General features: G+C 42.2%; 1 protein-coding gene across 3 annotated transcripts; it reads right to left on the reverse strand.

Annotated features, from left to right (window-relative positions):
• Positions 1-3,793: 3,793 nt before the first annotated feature.
• On the reverse strand, positions 3,794-7,676 carry LOC122007998 (pentatricopeptide repeat-containing protein At1g55630-like). 3 transcript variants are annotated; one of them, XM_042563559.1, is made up of 3 exons: positions 6,322-7,676; positions 5,369-6,243; positions 3,794-4,284 (listed from the first exon to the last, which is right to left on the reverse strand). In XM_042563559.1, exons 1-2 carry the CDS (start codon positions 7,257-7,259, stop codon positions 5,643-5,645), a joined length of 1,539 nt encoding a protein of 512 aa, XP_042419493.1. In that variant the 5' UTR covers positions 7,260-7,676; the 3' UTR covers positions 3,794-4,284; positions 5,369-5,642. The 3 variants fall into 3 exon arrangements, with proteins under 3 accessions (XP_042419493.1, XP_042419491.1, XP_042419492.1); XM_042563557.1 differs by having other exon boundaries at positions 5,369-7,675; XM_042563558.1 differs by having other exon boundaries at positions 3,794-4,287; positions 5,369-7,675.
• Positions 7,677-18,826: the final 11,150 nt, after the last annotated feature.

The following is an 18,826-nucleotide window of genomic DNA, read 5'->3' on the forward strand; positions in this document are numbered from 1 at the left end:
TTTGGAATAAAATCCATAGGCATTCTTTTATCATCATCTGGATGTTGCTTCCGATGTTCTTCTTCGATATTTAAGGCAATCATTAAATCTTCTAGAGAGATTTTACCTCTCCTATATTTAAGAGTCATGCCAAAATCTTCCCAACTCGGAGGTAATTTTTCGATGATAGACAAGACCTGAAATTTTTTGGATAATGGCATATCTCCTTCAGCAAGACCATGAATTTGAACTTGGAATTCATGTGTCTGCTCAACCACAGATTTGCCTTCAACCATTTTGAAGTTCAGGAATTTTGCCACAGTATACTTTTCTAAACCAGAATCTTCGGAGTTGTATTTTTTATCCAAAGATTTCCACAGTTCTTTAGCCGAAGCCGTTGAATAGTATACATCAAATAGTGCGTCTGAGAGGGCGGACAAGATCCTCTCATGGCAGAGATAATCTCTTTGCTTAAACCTCTGTAAAGCAGCACTATAGGCAGGTTCCTCTTCATCAGGTGAAGGACGAGGATCTGTTTCTATAACAGAGAATAGCCCTAGCGTAGTAAGCCAAAATTTCATCCGTTATTGCCAACGTCTGAAGTTTTGCCTGAAAAATTTCTCAGGTCTAGCGCTAGCCTCATCAGACCCCGTTACCCTATCATTCATCATGTCTATTGATGCTTACAATAAATTCTCTAAAATTGTTGTTGCTAGGAGAGTACTAAACAGTAGTAAATTGCACCAAAATAGCAAGCATGCAATAAACAGGTAAATAAAAGAGTAAGATTCAGAAATTGGTATCTTCCTATTGAAGCGTCGGCGTGCCGACTGTCTTTAGAGAATTTATTGCTGTCCACGGTGCAGAGGCTCTCCGGCAAAATTCTCCCAAGATCCGACAACCACTGGCGTCATTCGTAGGTGCACTTCAAGACGAACGTCGCACTCGGACTCAACCTCAGATCGCGGAAACCAAGCCTCAGGACAAGGAAAAACTCTCGGAAAAGAAGAAGATAGTGCACACATACACAGAGAGGGAAGGAGAGAAAGCAGACTGCTTGAGAGTGTTTGAACTACGAATAGAGGTAGTGTATTTATTCACCCTGAAGCACTGCTTCGCCAGGGAACCAAAGTGTGCGCCGATTCGAAGTGCGTCGCTTCCTCACGCGCGGGATATACTGCTTCGCCAGCGAACCAAAGCGCTGGTTCGAAGTGCATCACTTCCTCACCCGCCTCGCCAAGTGCGTAGGTGGTTCACGCGGGACAGAACCAAACCAAACTAAGGACTGGCAAAAACAAACTAGGCCGCCTGCAAGCGTAAGGCCCACGAGCTGGGGATTTGCACCCCCCCTGCGCGCGTTGCGCCCGGTTTATGGATTTCCGGCTCGAACCCCCCGAAACCACCTGATTTGGGCTCGGCCCGCGCATGCGTGTAGGTCCCTTTAACTTTGCTAAGCAAGGATGGAAGGGATCCATATATAAGGTCTTCCAACCTTCTTAGTTTACCAATGTGGGACTAAATGCATTCACATATGCATTACCATAACAACTAAAATCAAGAAAAATACTTTAAATTAAACACAAAACTCAACATTTACGCGGTCCATGAATAAACAGTAAGGTGAGTGTTTTTTTTTATAAAATCTTAAAATAAAATAAAATATCGTTTTTGATCTTAAAAATCATCGCTCTTAATTCTGGCAGGATCTTCTGGTCCCGCCTACCTTGGTCCGCTCCTGGACGAAGGATAGTGATAGACGGGATTTAATAGTCCCCACCTATTTAGTAGGTGGAGGCCATTTAAATAGATGGGGGCCATTGAATACACCTATCAATATATTGAATCAGGACCTTGATCCGTATTTTACGGACTAGAGGATCTTTACTCCTCTTAATTTGTAAATAGAAATTATATATAATAATTTTTCTTGAGCTATCGAATTAATTATAGGGATGTAAATGAACCAAACGATTCGCGAACTATTCGGAACTCGATTCGGTAAAAAGATCGTTCGTTTATCTTATCGAGCCGAGCTTGAACTCAAGGATATTCAGCTCGTGGGCTCCCGAACATGTTATTTTATAGGCTCGAGATTGAGCTCGTTTAAAGGGCTCGAGCTCGGCTCGTTTAAAGGGCTCGAGAACATGTTTGTTTATAGGCTCATGAACTTGGGCTCGAGCTCGACTCGATTAAAAGGCTCGCAAATATGTTCAATGATATGTTGAGTTTGGAAGTTTAATGTAGTAGTTTGGGATGTTGAATGATGTATTGAGTTTATATTATTTTAGTTGTTTGGGTTGTTGAATATTTATTCAAATGAGTTTTTGAGTTCGCTTAACAAGCCTGCAAAACAAACTCTAAAACGAGCCAAAAAACGAGTTCTAAAAAGAGTCCGAAAATAAACTCAAGCTTGCTTAACGAGTTAGACTTGTTAATTATAATAATCGATCTAATAACGAGCCGAGTTCGAGCTGTTCGTGAACTTGGTAATTCTAAAACAAGACGAGCTCGAGCCTTATGATAAAAGTTCGATTCGAGTCTGAGCCAAGCTCAAGCCTAAATATAACTTAAACGAGCTGAGCTTGAGCTTAATACTATTCGACTCGATTCGGCTCGTTTACATCCCTATCTATGCCCTACAGCCCTTTTTTTTTAAATTATATTTTCCCATTTCAAAATCTCCCTAACCAAATCAATCATAAGCCAAATTCAAATGGATTCTGATACCAATTTGCTTTTGCAAAAGTAAATTCTTTAGGCATCTCTGAAGATGTGATCCTAATGTGAATTTTTGTCCCGGGGAGAGTTTAAACCTCTATGTCGCACTGATTTGGTAAGAGAGAAGAAATGTTTTTCAAAAGTGATATAGCAAAAGTTGATATTATTATCATCATCACCTTGTAAGATAGATAAGTAAATTATGAATAATATTTTATCCTAATATAATCATCCTTTATATAAGAAAAGTCAGACACTCTACTAAATATTTTATACTCTGTATCAACTCGAGAAGTTCGGATTCTCTGTTCCTAAATATTTTTATCACCGTGTCCTCTTATCGATCGGATGAATTAGATTACATGTCAAGAATGTCTTGCATATCACGAGGATACTACACACATCTTAAAGATACCATGATACCTTGAGATGTAATCTGATCTGTCCGATCGATAAGGGACACGAGAACAGAAAAATTTAAGGACAGAATATCCAAACTGGAACTCGAGAGGGCATCCATCATGCTCTTGGAGGTTCTACCAATTGGATTCCATTTAACTCATGCTACTCAATTATAATTTTTAACCAAGTTAACTGAAATGTTTGATAGTTTTATGTTAATATATAATGATTGTATGTCTTATAAAACTATATAAAAAGATATTTATATGAGATCGTGTGAGAAGGAGAGCCTTCTCGTAACAATAAAATTATTACCGCACTATTTGATGGTTACGAATTCGAATAGTAAAAACAGGCCCTTTCCTAAAACCCTGCATTAACAAAAGTTCATGTACTAAAATACCGTTTATATGAGACGGCATGAGGCACTAAGAAACATAGGTGAATAACACAATAAAAAAAAAAGAAATAAAGCAAAATAGAATAATAAATACAATAAAAAAAATGAGGCAGAAACAAAAGAAATTTAATTTTTTTTATGCTTTAAAATTTCTACCTATAAACCTATAAGATTAGTCAACCCATAATAACTCTCTTCTCAAAAACTTTTCACAAAACTGGTCAAATATAGAGCTTGAAGACTTTAACCTAAAAAAAGAAGTAAAAAAAATAAAAATTAGCAATAAAGATCACATAATTAATAAAATGATTATTAAAGTTAACTAATAAAATGTCAAACCACAGTGTCAACAAGTTTATCTAGTGGATCTAAACATTAAAGTTCATCAAGAAGGATGATTGAAAGTTCTTCAAGGGATTTTAGAAAGTGTATAGGTGAATCCACTTGGATAGGATAGCCAAGAAATCTACTGATAAATTTATCATCTACTAATACATAACATGAGATAAGAAATGAGTCAGAGAAGCATGTGTGAGCACTCTCAAGGGGAAGCAGCTTTTCAAATGCTTGACCAATTTGTAGGGCAGTTTGTGGGAAAGGGATGCGTTGGTGGAACCACCACAAAACCCCTCTCCTTGAATTGGATAAGCATGAGCCAAAAGCATTCATGGTGAAAAATTGACCAGAGAGGGGGGACAAACTTGCTGTGAGATTCTAGTGCTTCCATGTGATGCTTCATCCTTCTTGGAAATTGGCTTGGGCCATTCAAAGTCAGCTTGCTGATCCTGCTAATGGCAAACAATTTTACTTGTTTGAACATTAAATGACCTTCAAATCACATGATTATATTCAAACCTTGGAATAACGTAAATTCTATTGTAAATCTTTCCCTTATAATGAGATTATATAAATATATAAAAAAAGATAAGAACAATTTATTGTGTTTCAATTTAAATCTTCAGTGAAGGAAAGAAACTAAGCTTATATTTACTATTCACACTTTATACAAAAGATATCTTTATGTTTGTATCTCCATAAAAGTATAAATAAAAAGAACCCTTTCCAATAAGAAAATACTCCTCTTTGTAAGTATCTTGGTCTCTTGCAACCTCCAAACACACTCCATTTTTGAGAAAGTGTCTTAGTTTTCACAACCTTTAAGCACATCCATAGACATCTTTTAAGCTTTGGGATACTCCATCAGTGAAAATTCCTAGTTATGAAATTTCAACTATCACTATAGTGAAATTATGAGAGATCATCTTTTAAATTTAAAAATTAGAGTTTATTTGACACTGGGTCATACTTAAACCTGTTGTACTTATTATGTTGAAGAACTCAATAAATCTATGTTGGAATTTCAATGTATAATTTGCATAATACTCGTTTAGGTCAAAGCACTTAATGCAATTAGGTCTTGCTCAGATTGTGACTTTTTAAAGAGATAGAAAATATAAAAGCAAAAAAGATAGAAACAAGTGGAGAGAAGAGAATACAAAATTTCTCTGACTGTAAGCAAGACATAGAATTCAATGATTACACGTGCACTTTCAAATACTGATCATGCTTAATAGGGAAGCCTAGACATGAGTATAAGCAAGTGATGCACACTCACAATACTTATCTTCCTCAACTGCTCTATCATGGCCAACAATTAATGGCCAAGTTGCTATGAAGCCTAGACATGAGTGTCTGGGAAGTGATATGTGGCCATTAAGGTTTAATTATCAAGTTGATTTTGAATGAGCATGCAGCATATTTGTTGCTCATTTTACCAGATAGTTATGATTAGACAATTGCAAACTAATACCAACGCTATTGTCTAATTATTCATGTTAATTTATGATATTGAGATCGAGATCAACGTACCAACACTTTGCTCCTTGATAATAATAGCTTTCAAACTTTAGTACATGGCTTCTGGCTGCAAGTGTATGGCTTGTACAATGAGCTGATACAAGAGACTTTAACATTCTGAAGGCAAATAAACTTTGTTATAGTAAGGTTGAACTCCTTTCTATTATTTCTTCAAGCATGAAAACAAACATATATGAATGAACTCCTTTGCTTTTGTACTGCAGACACCGCAGCATTAAAATAGTGGTATCAACAGATTGTAAATGAATATCCGCATAACTGTTTACTAGCATCTTTTATAGCCCTTGAATCGGTTTGTTAAATGAAGATAGTGACCACTTTCTATCATATATTTGATTACATCATTTGCTTGAGAAACCTTCCCAGAGTTTCTTAATCTTCCAACTAAACTGCTATACACTGAGAAGTTCGGAGTGCAACCGCTTCTATTCATATCCTTCACCATTGTGCAAGCTTCATCAAACTTGCCTGTGATGCAAAGCCCACGGATAATGGCATTGTACGTATAAACATTTGGTAGTTGCCCTCTGGCTAACATATCTTGGAATATTTCATATCCCTTATCAAACTCTCCTGCTATTACATAGCTCGTTATCATGACGGTATAACAAACTACATCTGGATCACACCCCTTCTTAACCATCTCATCATAAAAGTACCTGCAGGCTTCAATGTTCCCAGCACGACTAAGCCCATCGATCAGAGTGGTAAAATGAAGGACACTAGGATTGCAACCAATTTCATCCATATAGTTCAAAAGTTCGAGTGCAGAAAGTGGTTTGTTACTTCTCCCGAGCACATGGAGCATGAGATTATATGTGTGGAGGTCAGGAGCAAACCCATTTTTCCCCATATCATCAAGCAATCTGTGGAATTGATCCAACTTACCTAACATGTATTTAGCTCGCAAAACGACATTAAAGGTTAAAACATCAGGAGAGTACCCGTCCAGCAGCATCTTTTGATGAACCCACTCCACCAACCTATACTGATTCATGGTAAGAAGAGAATAAAGAATTGCATTGAAGGAATGTTTGAAAGGTCGGTAGTTGAAATTTTTGGATTTTATGAACCTTTCAACCACAGTCCTGGCCATCCCAGCCTCTCCACAAGAGCAAATTAATATGTTAAACGTGCATGCAGTGATTGGCAAGCCCTTATCTGTCATCTCATCTGCTAGTCTGCACATTGCTTTCAACTCCTTAGCCTCTGAAAATACTTTCATTATAAGATTATAGCTATTGGAATTGTGCTTATGGCCTGCCTGCTGACCTGACCAAACAAAGAACTTATAAGCCAACTTTGCACACCGCAAACTGTTGGCATTGTTAAGCATCACGAGAATACGGAGAAGGACTTCTCTGATCAAAGAATTGGATACTTTCAGTTGCAGCTGATCTAGGGCTGATGAGACACTGAAGCCCGGTCCATCCTGTTGTAGTATTTCAAATACTCTATCAGCTTCATGTTTTATCTCCTCCACGGATTTCTTCCGGCGATTGGAATGAGCATACTGCTGACTCTGACCATCATCATTGTCATCATCTTCCTTGAGTGTGCCACCAGGTGAGAAATCAATAAAGGTCTCTTCAGGAAGGCGCACAAAATCCTGTATATCTTCATTGTCTACCCCCAAACCCACTTTTTCAAACTTATTTTCCTCGGAATACATTTTTGCTTCGGCATCCCCAGAGGAGGAACCTTGTTCATCTCCACAAACCCCATCACGATGCCGAAGATGGAATTTTTCATCGCCGATGTTTAAAAGTTCTTCCTTTTTTCTCTGTCCACGGTAACAATACCCCCTTGAATGCCACGCACAAGGATAGGAACCCGGAAAGATCGTTCCTGATCTCCAAGCAAAATAAAGCATGGATCTCATGGCAAAACCTGGTGAAACTCATGTTTCCGCGGATTTGTAATCACCAGAAGTTTGATACAAGAATAGTGAATCCGATAACACAAACTCAGAACGCTTAGCGAGCCAGCCCAACAAGATGCAGATATCCATAAACCAAGCAAACAGAGAAAAGGAACTTTTTGACTTACTACTTGAGGTCAGACGAGAACGATCCTAGGGTTTCCGAAGGGTGGGGGAGATCAGATTGAAGAGCGCAGCTACAGTCAATGTTTCTTGAGCGGAAGGGACATCGTATATATACTTTGGGAGTTAGGGTTTCAAGAACAACAAGTTAATGGTCTCTTCCAATCGAGCTAAACCCAATCCGACTCAAACACTAATGCTCCAAAGCACGGATAAGGAAGGGGAAGAAAAGAGAAGAGAAAGGAGAAGAAATTCCTTCTTTTAAGTGTTTGTTTATTTTGATAGAGGAAGATGAATATATATAATGTAATTTTATAAATAAAAATAATATATATATCATTTTTTTATTTATATAGTATAATTTTATGAATTAAAAAGGGTACTTGTGTCATTTTTTTAAGTATATAATGATCTAATTTTATAAATGAAAAGAGATACATATGTTATTTTTTTCATCCGATTTTGAGGTGATCAATTTTGACTTCAAAATCATCCGTTGATAGATTGCGTTTCTTTTCCATTTAAAAATTTTAATGAAGTAAAACGACAGAAACTTTTCCACTACGGAAACTTTTCTTTAGTTTTAGTTTCCGCTCTCCCAAGTAAACTGACGATAAGATTATTTTTTATTATTTATATTTGCTCCATATCCCATTCAACGATAATAATCCAATCGTATCTTACTAAACAAGATCAGCTATAGCTCGACTGACGAAGTTAATTTATACTATACTGTTGTTGTCAATAACCCTAGGTCAATTTTTAACATATATGAAATATTCTGTTAATTATCTCAATCCTTTTTTGTATGTATTCTTTTAAACCGTGAGTCACCCCGAAGGACCTCTCCTACTATAAAATTATTTTATATTTAAATAAATTTCATTATTAGTGTTAACTATTTTTTTTCTTCCTTCTTCTCCTTTATATGCATTGGTCATCTAAGTATAATCGATATTTCCCCTCAATAGATACCACCATAATTTTCTTTTTAATATTTTCATATATTATCATGTGAATCTAGATATATTTATACATCCATCTTAATATTCTTATATATCTCTATAATTCTCATTTTTTATTCATATGTTAAGTCATAATTCAACATTCCACTTTACATAACATAATTAATTCAATTATTATTTTATAAAATTTTCCTATAAATTTTAAAAATATTTTATGATTAATTTCAATCATATCTCCTAATTTCTCTATTCTTTTAAAAAATAATCCTAAATATTTAAAATTCTCATCTTAATAATTAAATTCATACTTGATATCTAAAAAATAATATACTAAATTAAATTTGATCTTATCTGAATGAGGGGAGCTGGAAAGCCAGGGATAGGGTGACTACTGACAGGATGAAGACCTCAATCTTGTAAAACAAAACCAAACTAGGGAAAGGATCCCTAACATTGACCCTTCGATGCTCAAGTTAGAATTAGGAAGAGAGAATGAGTAATCCATAAATTGCTAAATATTGTCTTTCCTCATACCTAGCGTACCCTTTTATATCGTTCTTTATGATCGTTCATTTACCCTTATTTAATGATATTAATTCCCAGAGGAAGGTTTTTTCGTCTTAACTTCCGTGCATTAATGATAGATGGAGTGTTTTTTTTTTTGTTTTAGTTTCTTTATATTTAATGATAGATGGAGTGTTCTCTTTTGTTTTCTAGTCCCCTTTTGTGTAATGTCATTCCTTGCGCCGGACGGGCTATCTGAGCGGCTCGTCTTCCTGTCGACAGTGTTATTCCTTGTATCGGACGGGCGGTTCGAGCGGCTCATTTTCCTGCCGACCGAAACAACCGGCTACGGGTTTGTCCTTTCATCTGACCAGAACATGTCATTTGTCTGACCGGCGGGGTGATCCGCTTGGGATAACCAGACAACTACCTTTGGCCGAGGCTCTTTCCATAAGCCCCGGTGTTGATCGCCTTGACTTTGATCGACACCGTATCAACTGACCCGTGACAGGTGGGCTCTCCCTTATCGCCGCATCACAAGTCTCCCCCTCAAGTCTAGTCGAAGAAGGCTACAGGTCCGACTATCTGGACAACTGGCTTCCTCGGCGATTTCTACGTCCGATCGGAGTGTTCGGTCCCTAGTATCTGATCGGCGCATCAACCAACTCCGCTCGATCGTTGTCTAACCATGACAAATGGGCGATCGGTTCGGTAACCCATTCTCTATGCAGAGCTGGACGATGAGCGGTAATACTTTGAGAATTCTCCAAATGTGCTTCTTTGAGCGAGCACGATCGTCGCCGATGTCATCCATATTTCTCAAAGCTCGTGCAAATCCTTGCCAATTATGACCGAGCACACGACCATCATTTTTAGTTAAGTTCATTAAATGTTGTCTGATAACTGCATGCCGCGTGTCCCTCTTTCTGTCGCCGCACGCTTGACAAGACAGACAGATATCCTCTGCTAACGTGACTAGCGCCTTTTTGAATTCCACGGTCAGATCTTCTTTTAGGTTTTTAAAACCTTGGATCGGACGGTTGAGAGTGACCGGCCATGAGGTTTATAAGCCTCGCGTGTGCCGTCATCTTCTCCACTTCGTGCTTTCGTCTTCAAGCTTTGCCGCTGTAGCATTCCGCTTCTTCGCCGATGGTCTCCCAGTAAGCTTCGTTGATCGATTTTGTGTGATCTTCCTTGTAAGGTTCTTCGATCAATTTGGTTTAGTGTTCGTTTATTGTTCATCTTCGATCTTGTTCTTTCGTTCTCTCGATGGCAAACTCATCTCAACCTCTCGTCGTCGCGGACGGACTCTGGTACATCTCCATTGAGTCTAGGTTCGACGCCGGCGATGCGGAGAGTTTGAGGGCTACATATGAAATTCCGCCTAACTATCAAATTGGTTTTCCCTCTGCCTTTAACCGCCCGAGCGAACCGTCGCTCGATTTCGTAACATTTTTTAGGGACCAATTTACCTCCAGTCTGTGGTTTTCGATCCATCCTTTGTTTTATGCTATTTGTAAATATTTCCGTATTTCTCTCCACCAACTAATGTTGAACTCCTTTCGGCTGCTGGGTGGGGTCATCGTTCTGTTCTGCTTGCACGACATTCCCCTCACTCCTCGGCTCTTTCACTCCTCGGCCGTTAGAGATTAATGTTGGAGGCGTGGTTGAGTTGGAGAGCCACGGTTTGCAATCGATTGGCTCACAAGAAGACCCGCTCGGAGAGAGCGAGGGAGCGCCAACCCTAGTGAGCAAAGGAATAGCCAGCTGAGGCCCAGCGATGGAGCGGTTGGTGCATCGAATCCTCCCTCCGCATGGTTGTCTATGATTCCGGTTGAGGGGCGTCGAACTCGGCCTCTTCTAGGGAACCACTAATAAGTCGCAAGAGGTGCCAGGCGGAGACTACATCGCAATCCGCTTCCTCCATAGTCCATGGTACAAACCCCCACTAGAACTAGCCTGCGTCTTCCTTCCGTCGAGCGGATTGAAATCTCGACGCCAGCTCCCACCACGACGACCATTCCCCCTACATTATCTGATCGGACACCATCCTTATCTGATCTACCACAGGGAACTATTTGCGCGCGGCCAGTTGCTTTCATGCTGCCAAAGATTCAAAAGTTTGGCATCCGGTAGGCGTCAACGTCTCAGCCGTCTGGTAGAGGGACCTTAGCCCAATCAACCCCGAGCGGCCGACGCCATATAACGGCGGTTATCTATATTCCGACTAAGGAATGGCGTGAGTCAGAAGGTGCTGACTCCCGAGCCCTCAAGCACTAGATAATCATTCAGGGGCTGCTTGCACAGATATGGGCTGACACCTGAGCTCGTGCAACGGTCATACCTCCGGGGGCGCTTGCCGGCAGTCATACCTAGATGTCCACTGGGGTAAGTTTTTGTATGTTCTTAATTTATCTCCGATCGACTCTTATAATTTCCTGGTTCCTTGCAGTATTGGGTAAAGAGCTTAGTCATGTGTCAAAGGCTTGCTTTTTTGGAGCAGGAAGTTAAGCAGCTGAGAGCGCCGAGTGACCAATCATCTGCTTCTTAGGCACATCTGGAGCAGATGAATGCTAAGATGGCTCAACTAAGAGCCGATCTGGCTAAGAGTGCCAACCAACTGGAGGCAGAGAAGGGAAAAAATGCCGAGCAGGACACCCAATTAGCTTAACTTAATAAACAGGCCAGCACCTTTGAATCCAAAATCTGTTCGGCCAACACTAGGAAACTCCGGGCTATTGAAGATCTGGAGATCAAAAATAAAGAGTTTCGGGTGTTGGCCCAGAACTTCAAGGAAGCTGAGGCTACCCTGAAGGCAAAGCGAGATGGACGGTCAGCCGAGCAGACTATTGCAAAAGTTGAGCTTGCTGCAAAAGATGAGGAGCTGGCAGCACTAAGGGCAGAGTTGGATGTTTCTCGAACGATGTTAGAGACTTATCAGGAGGCCAAGTCAAGTAGGTTTGAGCTTATAAAGTGATCCTACATCCGCTCGGATGCTTTCAATGACAAGGTCGCTGATCGGACACTTTGTCTGTTCGACCTTGCGATCGACGGGACGCTTAGCCAACTCAAGGAAGACGGTATCTCCCCACCGCTCTGACAAGCAAGGTTATTAGTCGGGACAAACTAACTGAGTCACTGTCTGACGATGCTTTGGATTATCTTGAGTAATCTTGCTTGAGCGAATGATTTTTGTATTGCCCTTCATGCATGTTTGTAATTCTTATGCAAGTGTTAATGAATGATCGCTCGTCCGATGATCTTTGTCTGTTCTCCCCCTCATTGCCATTTGACATCTTTTCGGTTTAACTTGCATTTTAGTTGTTCATGTGTTGTTGCGCAAACCTGAGCGAAGCTGCGAGTTGTTTACACTTTAAGTGTGACTTTATGACCCTCCGATCGAACACCGTATTTTGAAAACTTGGAGATTTTGAGTAGTGTGGGTTCCCAGTCGGTCGTTTTTAGTCTATATTGTTCTTCGTCTGGCTTGAGTTTAAAATCAACGCTCAATCGCTTATCGAGACAAGGGTTTAAAGTCGTCGCTCGACCGTTGATGAAGACAAGGGTTTAAGGTCGCCGCTCGATCATTGATGGAGACAAGGGTTTAAGGTCATCGCTCGACCGCTGATGGAGACAGGGGTTTTAGGTCACCGCTCGGCCGCTGATGGAGATAGGGGTTTAAGGTCGCCGCTCAACCGTTGATGGTGATAGGGGTTTAAGATCGTCGCTCGACTGTTGATGGAGACAGGGGTTTAAGGTCGTCGCTCGATCGCTGATGGAGACAGGGGTTTAAGGTCGCCATTCGACTGTTGATGGAGACGAGGGTTTAAGGTTGTCGTTCGACCGTTGATGGAGATGGGGGTTTAAGGTTGCCGCTCGACCATTGATGGAGACAGGGGTTTAAGGTCGCCACTCGACCACTTGATGGAGACGGGGGTTTAAGGTCGCCGCTCGACCGTTGATGGAGACAATGGTCTAAGGTCGCCGCTCGACCGTTGATGGAGACAATGGTCTAAGGTCGCCGCTCGACCGCTGATGGAGATATGGACTTATAGTCGCCGCTCGACTTTTAACTTGGCCTGGTCGGCCCAAGAGTCTGGAAAAGTTTTGGTTTTTATTCATGTCGACCCTGCATCCAGAAGGCATATACACATACATTTATATTTGCGCATGCATCTCTCACCCGGGCGTATAGGATTGGAGATGATTTGCGCTCCACGGCCGCTCGAGTCATCTCCCGTTTTTGTCTTCCAAGTAATAGGCCCTCGAGCGAAGTTTCTGTACAACCTTGTAAGGTCCCACCCATGGTGCCTCAAGTTTGGTGATGTTGTCGACTGACTTGATTTTCTTCCACACCAGATGACCGACCTGGAAGGACTTCGAGATCACCCTCCTGTTGTAGTTCTACCGCATCCACTGTCGATAAGTCATTAGCCGAAGGGCCGCTTTATCTTGCGCTTCATCCACCAAGTCGAGCTCCATTAACTTTCGCTCGCCATTTCCCTCGTCGTAAAGTCGCACCCGGTCGGATTCTACTCCAACCTCTACAGGAACCACCGCTTATCTTTCGTACACTAGCTGGAATGGTGTTACGCAGTCGCCTCCTCTGGAGTCGTGCGAAGCGCCCACAAGACACTTAAGAGCTCGTCGACCCAGTTACCTCTTGCGCGGTCGAGCCGAGATCGTAAGCCTTTGAGGATCTCTCAGTTTGTGACCTCCGCTTGGCCGTTGCTCTGGAGGTAGGCGATTGAGGTGAAGACCTGCTGGATGCCATAGCCTTTGCACCACTTCCTGAGCTTCTGACCCGCGAACTGCCTCCCCTTATCTGAGACGAGCCAACAGGGGATGCCGAACTGACAGAGGATTTTCTGCCATATGAACTTGATGATCATCTGCTCACTTATCTTTGCCAGGGGTTCAACCTCCACCCATTTTAAAAAGTAGTTCACAGCAACGAGCAGGAACCTTCACCGACCCGTCGTCATGGGAAATGATCCCACTATGTCCATGCCTCATTGGTCGAATGGGCAAGATATAGTGGATGACTTCATCTCTTCGGTCGGTCGGTGCGAAAGATTGTGATACTTTTGGCAGGACAGACATGTGGTTGTCATCCGAGTGACATCCTCTTGGAGAGTTGGCTAGAAGTATCCGACCAGGAGAATCTTTCGAGCTAGCGAACGACCACCTGGATGGTTTCCACAGGAGCTTTGGTGTACTTCTTGCAAGATGTACGCTGCATCCTCTGGTCCAACGCACTTGAGCAAGGGCCTAGAGAAGACTCTTTTATACAACTGATCTCCGACCAAGGTGAACCGTCCGATCCTCTTCTTTAATAGACGCACCGTCTCCTAGTTGGCCAACGTACTACTCGATCGGAAAATTTCGATTAACGGTGTTCTCCAATCGCTCGGAAAGACAACTCCCTCCATCCGGTCAATATGTGCCACCAAAAAACCTATTCGATCGACTGCTGATCACGATCGGTGATAATGAACTAGCTAACTTAGCCAGTTCATTTGCTGCTTGATTGTCCGATCGAGGAATCTTATGTACAATGACTTTTTGAACATTTATCTTTAGCTTCTCGAAGGCTTCTGCATATAACTTGAGTCGGGGGCTGCTAATCTCGAACGTCCTCGCCAGTTGCTGGGTGACCAACTGTGAATGAGGACTTTTGTGGCTCTGACATGCCAAGCTGCTTGCAAGCCGACTATCACAACTTCATACTCAGCCTCATTGTTGGTGACGCGATAATCCAACTGAACATAAAGTTACATTCGGTCTTCCCTTGGGGAAATGAGCAGGATACCAATCCCGCTGCCTTGTCGAGTGGAAAAGCCATCGACATATATTCTCCAAGTTGCTTCTAGCTCTTCGTTCTGGATTTTTGTGATAAAATCAGCCAAGGCCTGAGCTTTTATCGTCATTCGGGGCTGATATTGGATATCAAACTCACTTAGTTCAGTTGTTCACTTGATCAGCCGGCCGGATGCTTCTAGGTTGAGGAGGACTCTTTCCAAGGTAGTGTTGGTCATCATGATGATTGGATGAGAGAGGAAGTACGGGCAGAGTCTCCGAGCGATTAGTACCAAATTGTAACCTAACTTTTCTAGACCAATGTAGCAGGATTCGACGTCTTTCAATATATAACTTAAAAAATACACGGGTTGTTGCTCTTGTCAATTTTTCTTAACTAATGTCGAGTTGGCCGTATTCTCAGTGGACGACAGATAGATCCAGAGCGGCTTTCCTGTGCTCGGCTTAGCTAATATAGGCAAGGAGTTGAGATAATCTTTAAGCTCTTCGAATACCCGGTCGCACTTCACATCCCACTGGAATTTTATCATCCGATGCAACACCTCGAAAATGGTAGGCTCCGGTCAGATGATTTGAATATGAATCTGGATAGAGCGGTAATATGCCCGATTAGCCGTTGGGCTTCCTTCAAGTTGCGTGGTGGTGATATATCTCATAGAGCCTTGACCTTGCTCGGATTCGCCTTGATCCCCCACTCGGTGACGATGTATCCCAAGAATCAGTCGCTCTTGGCACCGAACAGACACTTGTTCGGGTTCAGCTTTATTCCATAAGCTCTCAGAATTTGGCAGGTCTCCTTGATGTCTATGCAAAAATCAATAGCTCTTGGAGATTTTATTAATATGTTGTCGACATATACCTCTATGTTATGGTCGATCTGTTGCCGAAACACCTTGTTCATGAGCTTCTGATAGGTTTCACCGACGTTCTTTAGTCCGAACGACATGACAATATAGTAGAATGTTCCGTCAGTCGTGATAAAGCTGACTTTTTTTTTTATCTTCTCGGGCAAGCGGCACTTGGTGATAACCTTGATATGCGTTGAGCATGCAGATCAGCTAGCAGCCTGCTGTAGAATCCACCTTCTGGTCTATCCGAGACCGTGGATAGAAATCTTTCGGGCATGCTTTATTCAAGTCGCGAAAGTCTATGCAAACTCTCCATTTGTTGCTCGGCTTGAGGACCAATACGATGTTAGCAAATCAGCTAGGAAATTGTACCTCCCGTATTGGTCGGCCTTCAGCAATTTCTCTATCTCTGCTCGGATGATGAAGTTTTGTTCCATGCTGAAGTCCCTTTTCTTTTGTTTTATTGGACGAGCGTCCGGTCGGACATGTAGCTCGTGCTGAGCCACACTTGACGAAATGTTGGAAAGCTCATATGTCGCCCAAGCGAACACATCATGATTTTGTCTGAGGTAGGCTACCAACTCCGCCTTTTTCTCGCTCTCTAGATCACCAACTATGAAGGTAGTTGCTTTCGGGCAATTAGGGTGGATATGAACTTCTTCCTTTTCTTTGTAAACCAGCGCGCGCGCGGGGGGGGGGGGGTTTCAATGATGGTGTTTACCTCCCAACGCAGGTTTTTCCGAGCGGCTCTCGCTTCAGACTTGACCATCTCGACGTAGCATCGCCGAGAGGCTAACTGGTCTCCTTTGACTTCTCATATCTTACTGTCCACTGGAAATTTGATCTTCCGATAATAGGTGGACACCACCGCTTGTAACTCATTGAGTACCGATATACCCAAAATGACGTTGTAGGCCGAGGGTGCATCTACCACTATAAAATTTATGGTCCTTGTCCACTTCAGGGGTTCTTCTCCCAGTGAGATGGCCAACTTGATCTGGTCGATCGACAACACTTTGTTGCCCGTGAAGCCATAGAGTGGAGTCGTCATTGGCAGCAGTTCACTACGGTCAATTTGCAATTAATCAAATGTCTTCCTGTATATGATATTTACCGAGCTCCCTATATCAATAAAAGTTCGATAGACTATGTAATTGGCAATTACCGCTTGGATGATTAATGCATCATTGTAGGGGACCTCCACTAGGGATATAAACGAGCCGAACCGAGCCGAACAGTATTAGGCTCGAGCTCGGCTCGTTTAAGTTATATTCGAGCTCGGCTCGAGCTCGAATCGAGCTTTTATCACAAGGCTCGAGCTCGGCTCGTTTTAGAATTATCAAGCTTGCGAACAGTTCGAGCTCGGCTTGTTATTAGCTAGATTATCAAAGTTAACGAGACTAACTCATTAAGCGAGCTCGGGCTCGTTTTCGGGCTCGTTTAGAGCTTGTTTTTTGGCTCATTTTAAAGCTCATTTTAAGACTCGTTTTAGAGCTCGTTTTTTGGCTCAATTTAAGGCTCATTTTTTTTTGCTCGCGGGCCTATAAATGAACATGTTCACGAGCTCACGAGATAAATATCTTTAAGCTCGAGCTCGGCTCGATAAAACTCTCGAGCTCAGAATCGAGCTCGAGCTCGGCTCGATAAGATAAACGAACGAACTCGAACGAGCTTTTTACCGAATCGAGCTCCGAATAGCTCGCGAACCGTTTGGTTCATTTACATTCCTAACCTCCACTCCCTCCAAATCCTTAGGACCGAAGCTAATCTCAGGTCCCTCAGCTTTCTCCTTGTTGCAGCCAACAACGTGGATCTCGAGCCGCCGCACATGCAACTTGCTCGGTTTGAATCTCTACTGGTCGGCCCGGCAACGATCATTCCTATCTCCCCTCGAGTGGCATTACTCCGGTTCTCTTCTTTCTTTGTTGACAATATAGTCCGTTCTGAAGATACTCAAGCAGGGATTCAACCCCTTTATAATTGGTGGTGACGTGGCTCAGTCGTCCTTTCCTCCCTCCTTCGTTCTACAGATCAACTTCGGTGATGCCGGTCTGGAAGTGGTAATCAACAACGATATCCACACGGAACCGACCTACTAGCTGCCAACTTGTAGCAGTCCTTGGTGTTGTGCGTTGTTGGCTGGTGGAAGGTGCAAAACATCGGTGCCCACCTCTTGCGTTTTGGACGAGCAACCGCCACCTACTGTATGACATGAGGCCTAGTTTCCTGGCGTGAAGGGGCTCCTGACCGAGGTCCTTTAGGTGGTTGATGACTACTCAGTTGACGTCGCTCGGATGTGTTAGATCGTAAGCGTTCGATAGAAGGGGGGGTGAATATTGATTAAAAAATTATCGAGAATACGCAGCGAAAAGAGTAAAGTAAAAAAAGATGACACAAGTAATTTTTTACTTGGTTCAGAGCTTGTGTCGACTCCTACTCCAAGGCCCGCACATAAGGGTGCTTTCGATGGGCAATCACTAGCAATTTGAAATTATTTACAACTTAAAGTACACGAAAGCTAATAAAAAAATAATATTGACAATAAAAAGGAAGAATGAAAAAAGCAGAGCGTTGTCAGACTGTTTTCGCAGCGTCGCAGGAGCACCAGAGAGCGAATCGTGAGTTGTTGTTGGAGCTTCAGCCTTGACCCTCCTTATATAGGAGGTTCATGTTGGTGCAAGCTGCACTAGAATCAAACCTGAGTTTTGATGTTGTCAAAGGTTCAAGTTAAGTCTTGTTATTATCTAACAAGTTGACTGAGTGTGCAGGATGTTTACTCAACCGGGAAAGTCCTAGCTGGAGGCTAGGCGGAGAAATCTTACCAGGTTGTGGAACCCAGGTGCAAGTCCAAGTGGGTCGAGGCTTGGCAGAGTGATCGAGAGGTCTGGAGGACCGAAGATTGAAGGAAAAGTCCTGGGGAGCCGATCAAGGCTGAGTGAAAAGTCCAAACTAGATCTGGAGGATCAAAGTTTGGCAGATAGGTTGAGGTAAACAAACTGGAGGAGCGACAGTGAGGTCGGGTTCCCGAAGGGAACAACCTTAGGTTGCTGATCCAACTGAAGAAACCGGGAAGGTTTCCAAGTTGAGATCAAGAACAGTTCTACTGTTCTTTTATTTCTCATTATTATATTATTGTGCTAATATCTATGTTGCAGGTTGTTTTGGTCTAACACTGTCTTGCAGGTTAAGTTGGATCGGTCGACCGAAAAAGAGGATCGGTCGACTGAACCAAGTAAGATCAGCACATAAGTCAGTCTAGATCAGAACT

The sequence above is a fragment of the Zingiber officinale genome, chromosome 8A, assembly GCF_018446385.1.
Source record: "Zingiber officinale cultivar Zhangliang chromosome 8A, Zo_v1.1, whole genome shotgun sequence".
Classification (NCBI taxonomy): Eukaryota; Viridiplantae; Streptophyta; class Magnoliopsida; order Zingiberales; family Zingiberaceae; genus Zingiber; species Zingiber officinale.